General features: G+C 42.7%; 1 protein-coding gene across 1 annotated transcript; it reads left to right on the top strand.

Annotated features, from left to right (window-relative positions):
• The first annotated feature begins 412 nt into the window (after nt 1-412).
• LOC124651896 (T-complex protein 1 subunit beta) lies at nt 413-4443 on the top strand. The gene is made up of 11 exons (XM_047190913.1): nt 413-480; nt 651-707; nt 1057-1122; nt 1242-1353; nt 1524-1652; nt 2146-2217; nt 2542-2657; nt 2796-2872; nt 3032-3517; nt 3647-3962; nt 4042-4443. The coding sequence occupies exons 2-11, from the start codon at nt 651-653 to the stop codon at nt 4186-4188; spliced, it is 1578 nt and encodes a 525-aa protein (XP_047046869.1). The 5' UTR covers nt 413-480; the 3' UTR covers nt 4189-4443.
• The last annotated feature ends 1348 nt before the right edge of the window (nt 4444-5791 follow it).

Genomic DNA, 5791 nt, shown 5'->3' with positions numbered 1-5791 from the left:
GAACAACTTTTAAATCTAAACAATTTAAAAGTCGAAATATTTTCGAAATCTGCTCATATTTTGAATTTGAATATTTTATAATCTATAAACGTTTTTCGAAAATGGTAAAAACATATTTTACTTTGCAGAGAAAGTAAAACAAGAAAACTGAAAAAATATAAACAGAAAATAAAAAAACGAAAAAACGAGGGCAAAAACGCGAAATGGGCCCGGCACATACCTGCGCGTGGGGTGTGCGGCGCGGTGTAGTCGGCGTATAGGATTTGCCCTATAGTCTACAGGGCCGCTGTTGTCTGTGCAAACAGTAACGGGCCGATTCCACCGACTCCAGGCCCAGGCCCAGCGGAGCGACGCCCGGCCGGCCCTATACGTACACCAAGAAGCGGGCGCCATTTGAGCCCTAGATCCTCCTCTCCCGTCTCCCTGCTCTCCGTTCCCGCACCACCGCAGCCGCCAGATCCTTCTCCGGCCGCCACCGCGGTGAGTTCTCCCCCCTCCCTTCATTTCCCCCTGCCCTCCCCCCACCGGCTGCCCGCCCGCTCGGCTGGTGACCGATCCCCCCTGCCAGCACCCTGCCCGGCGGAGCGACGCGGCCAGGGTTGAGGGTTTAGCTCGATGTGTTCCTGACATTGTTCTCTGTGGTTGGGCAGATGGAGAGGGTGCTCAAGGATGACGCCGTCCAGGAGAAGGGCGAGCGCGCCAGGATGGTGAGACAACACAACCCCTCTCCGATCCGCTCGGTTTCTTTCTCACAGCTCTGGCCTGTGCGCTTCCCCAGTTCAGTAGTAAGGGCTACTTCGAGAAGAGTTCCAGATCAGGAACCTCAGCGCTCCCCCGCTGCCTATACTGGTTCCGCTTGATAGGATCTGTTGGTTACTGCGGCGTAGTGATGCTTTCTTCTTGTTGTTGCAATGTCCTTTTGCAACTGTGTAATGAGTTTACTGATACGTGATACTCTCTGTTAGGATGCAAAAGCTGTAGATTCCTTTGTGGAATTTGCTGTTCGACCTCTGTGTTATATGATGTTCTCATTCAGTCGATTTCATCTCCTGGCAGGCTTCTTTCGTAGGTGCCATGGCGATCGCCGACTTGGTCAAGACCACACTGGGACCAAAAGGAATGGTATGTCCTGTCCTTAATTGCTGTTCGTGCAGAAAAAATGCACTTTGGAGTTTGGAATAAAGATGATAGTCGCTAGTGTATTTTCCGTGAAATTTATGTGCTATCTTATATTTGTCCAGGACAAGATCCTTCAATCAACTGGCAGAGGGCGGACAGTCACTGTTACAAATGACGGTGCTACCATTTTGAAGTCCCTTCATATCGACAATCCTGCTGCCAAGGTCCTTGTTGGTATCCTTTTGTTTGGATATATTTCTTATCTTTGGCGATGACTGCTTCTAGATCTGAGCAATATATGTTTCTTATGGGCTTATATATCTTCTTCCTCACCTCATTTTATTAGTTTGTCGTGTGAACGTTCTTTTTGATTGAAAGAAAATGTAGTCCTTAATGTTTATTAGACATCTCAAAAGTCCAAGATGATGAAGTTGGTGATGGAACGACTTCTGTTGTTGTTTTGGCTGGAGAACTTTTGAGGGAGGCTGAGAAGCTGGTTAACATGAAAATTCATCCCATGACTATTATTGCAGGTAATCCTCATTTTAAACACAGTTCCCTGGCATTTGAAAATCGTGTAACTCTTAATTACCACTTTGATACATGTTACTGAGTCTTCTGTAAGTAATGATAGAATAGCGGAGTCTAAAAAATGTCATATCATGCTTATTTTTTTTTTTTGAACAATTAATGCTTAAATGATTAAAAAAGCACCTTCGTTAGTCTTGGTAATTTGTGGGTTTTCAAGTGAAACTGTACCTATAGATAAAAAACATACTAGAGTGATGCACTTCTGCATTGATGCCGTGGTGGCAATGGACAACTATGTCCCTTTGTTTTCTGTTCTGGTTTCATGTTCGCGTTTAAATTTCCTATGCCGTTTGGTTTGCTTGTTTATACGGACATAATGACCATGATATTCTAAAAAGAATAGAGCTACACATGGTGATACTGTCTGGATATATGCAACAATTGTTTGGTTACAATTCAACATTTCTAATGCTTCATTGTATGCCTAATTATTAGGTTACAGAATGGCTGCTGAGTGTGCCAGAAATGCTTTGCTACAGAAGACCATGGACAACGGAGAAAATATAGGTAACCTACGTAGTTATTTTCTCAAAAATGATTTTGTAACTGTATCTAACGCTCTAATCTTTTGTTAGTTGTTAATAATGTCAAACAAAATTTATATTTGCATTAATCCTTGGGGTGGAGACTCATGTTGCTTTTTATCCTTTAAACGTCACTTCCTGGAAGAGGTTATAGGGTCTGGTATCATTTGGTTGCCCAAGTTGGGACATGGGAATATTTTCAGTCAAATGTATATAGATTTCATTTTACTCATAATGCTTTATGTTTTATCTCATGAGTATGCCACCGGGAATATTTTCTGACAATAAACCTTGATTGGTACTGCAGATAAGTTCAGATCAGATCTCATGAACATTGCTATGACTACACTTAGTTCAAAAATTCTGTCCCAGGACAAGGAGTACTTTGCTGAACTTGCAGTTGATGCTGTCCTAAGGCTTAAGGTAAGAACGGTTGGGGGCAGTTGGTCATAACAACCTTTGAGATGTCTCTTGAGTCTAGTCTATAATTGCTCATTAATATTGTACATGCTGTTTGTAAAACGTATATTTGATATGCACTGCACTGGTCACTGTTGGCAGGGTAGCACCAACTTGGAATCAATCCAAATTCTGAAGAAACCTGGAGGGTCTCTCAAGGATTCCTTTTTGGACGAAGGGTATGTTGTTTCACAAACTATATTTTGGGAGACATTTGCTCCTTTTTATCCCAAGTATATGATCCAAGCATTCGTGGAAACACTTCTATATCAGTTCCAAACAGGCAAACCATTACAATAATACTGCTATGCATTTAACTTTCTGATTCTGTTTTGCAGGTTCATTCTTGATAAGAAGATTGGTCTTGGGCAACCAAAGAGAATTGAAAATGCTAATATTTTGGTTGCAAATACTGCTATGGACACAGACAAAGTTAAGATCTATGGAGCACGTGTCCGAGTGGATTCGATGTCAAAGGTTGCAGATATCGAAGCTGCTGAAAAGCAGAAGATGAGAGAGAAAGTTAATAAGATCATTGGTCATGGAATCAACTGCTTTGTCAACAGGCAGTTAATCTATAACTTCCCTGAAGAACTTTTTGCTGATGCTGGTATACTTGCAGTCGAGCATGCTGACTTTGAGGGCATCGAGCGGCTAGCTCTTGTCACTGGTGGTGATATCGCATCAACTTTTGACAACCCAGAATCTGTTAAGCTTGGGCACTGTAAGCTCATTGAAGAGATTATGATTGGGGAGGACAGGCTGATACATTTTTCTGGGGTTGCAATGGGGCAAGCTTGCACCATTGTCCTGAGGGGAGCAAGGTATTGTCTTATTTGTGTGTAGCTCCTTATCTTGCAGGATAACAGTACCTTATTTAGGCATTTTATTTTATTTGGCAACATATTGAATGTTTGGTCACATATTGAATAATATGTTTCTATTGTCTACAGTGAGCACGTGCTTGATGAGGCGGAGAGGTCCCTGCATGATGCCTTGTGTGTGCTTTCTCAGACAGTAAAGGACACACGTGTCATATTTGGCGGCGGATGGCCTGAAATGGTGATGGCCAAAGAGGTGGATGAACTTGCAAGGAAGACCCCTGGGAAGAAATCTCATGCAATCGATGCTTTTTCACGTGCCCTGCAAGCCATACCGACAATCATTGCTGACAATGCTGGTCTGGACAGTGCCGAGCTGATCTCCCAGCTCCGAGCTGAGCACCACAAAGAGAATAGCACTGCTGGAATCGATGTCATCACGGGCGGCGTAAGCTCATGGAAATACCGATTTCACTATGTAACATGTACCTGAGTTTGATACTAATATGGTCTCTACTATTCTGCAGCTAGGAGACATGCAAAAGCGCGGGATATGCGAGGCGTTCAAGGTGAAGCAAGCCATCATCCTGTCCGCGACCGAGGCAGCCGAGATGATCCTCAGGGTTGACGAGATCATAACCTGCGCCCCACGCAGGAGAGAGGACAGAATGTGATAGATCCCACGATCTGTTCTGATGCAGGGTTGTGTGTGTATGCCAAGTTTTGGCTGGGGTACTGTGGTCCGCTACTGTTTTGAGTTGACAATCTATTTTTACTGTTGCTGACCGACCCCCATTGCTGTTGAAACTTGTTGTGGGACTAGCTGATTTCCCGTAGGCTTATGTTGTAATACCGTAGCCTTTGGTATCTTTGCGGTGTGCTGTTATCTTATTTACGTTGTTGGCTTAATAGGAGGATCTCTTCGTTTCTGGGTGCAATCAGTTTTGATCTTTTGTAATGAAGGTTTGATGTAATTTTTCCATTTAGGTTAGACAGTATTTAGCAAGGGAAGGTCCGTGGTGTGGTTTACAGGGTTTGCACCAAAGCTCTGTAAACTTCATGCCAGCCTAAGAACTTAAGATGAACACGTCCAGGTTTTGTAGCCTGATATGAGGTCGCAGGTTGTGCTTGGTTTAAAGGAAAACTGAAACTTTGGCTGGCAAGATGCTGGACCTAGAAGTTGTGCCTTTCTCCAGTTTATTTTAGACCATCCCTACCTTCTTGCGTCACTTTTGTTCTATAGAAGCTCATGTTTGAGAAGTGAAGTTATCAGTGTCATTCCTTCAAGGGGTTTAAAACTATTCTCCCTATCTAGTTGAACATTTTGGTTGTCATTATTTATGCCTGATAGAATGGCATATGCTTCGTGCATCAGGCTTAAGCTTTATATGTAGCTCATGCGGTCATGCCTTTCCTGTCGGCGTGACCAACATCACTCAACAGTGCGTTATGTTCTTTTTTTTTCTCCAGCTCGACGGCTCAGATGCCATCTGCTTTGGTGCACCTTTAGTGTATTCAAATCTTGGGAAATGCCATTCATAATAGTGTATGTAGTCAGAAGTCAGAACCTTTTGGACAGAAACAAAACTAAGACATATAGTACTACCTCTGTCTATAAATAGATGTCTTACATTTGTTAAAATTTAGATGCATGTAGACACTAATCATACAAATCTAAGACATCTATTTGTGGATAGAGGGAGTAGTACTATTTTTAGCTCCATTGCTTTGGCATTCGAAAATGTTTCTGTTCACAAAGTAGCCTGTTCGGATGTGTAGAGCAGAGCATCCATCAATTTTACTCTAGGCCACAAAGTACAGTACGTTTTCTCATTCGTCTATTTCATAGAAGCATTAATACCAGAGCGCATGAGCCTTCTCTACCACCTTTGGTTCTACATAAAGTCAGCGGTCTTCTTCCATTCCATGTAAGTACTCCATTTAGTCCTACGTGGTATGTTGTTCCCCTTCAGGTCCTTTCCACTCTCAGCTCAGTATGGAAACTGAGCTTTTCAAATGCGAGAAAAAGACACTTCACGGAAGACTTGGATGTGTCATAGTACCAACTAACCAACACAGCCTGCATCGGCAAGCTAATTTTAGAAAGGGAGACAAAGAAGAACCAATCTAGGACCTTTTGCTCGCATGCTTAATGTTTTCAACAGTAGTAAATCTTACTAGTTCATAAGGTATGCAAGCAGACTGGGCGAAGCAACAGTATTAAGTAGTTCTTCCTAGTTCTCAAGTACCAACACATTCAAACAAAAAGATCATCTC

This window comes from Lolium rigidum, chromosome 5, assembly GCF_022539505.1.
Source record: "Lolium rigidum isolate FL_2022 chromosome 5, APGP_CSIRO_Lrig_0.1, whole genome shotgun sequence".
NCBI classification, from domain to species: Eukaryota; Viridiplantae; Streptophyta; class Magnoliopsida; order Poales; family Poaceae; genus Lolium; species Lolium rigidum.
This window is presented reverse-complemented; position numbering and strand designations above follow the sequence as displayed.

Excerpts from the sequence above, each read along its gene's own strand:
- LOC124651896 (XM_047190913.1), top strand. The coding sequence starts at position 651 with ATGGAGAGGGTGCTCAAGGATGACGCCGTCCAGGAGAAGGGCGAGCGC. Across the intron at positions 1,354-1,523 it reads TGCTGCCAAGGTCCTTGTTG|ACATCTCAAAAGTCCAAGAT; the intron begins GTATCCTTTTGT and ends AATGTTTATTAG. Across the intron at positions 2,873-3,031 it reads GATTCCTTTTTGGACGAAGG|GTTCATTCTTGATAAGAAGA; the intron begins GTATGTTGTTTC and ends TCTGTTTTGCAG.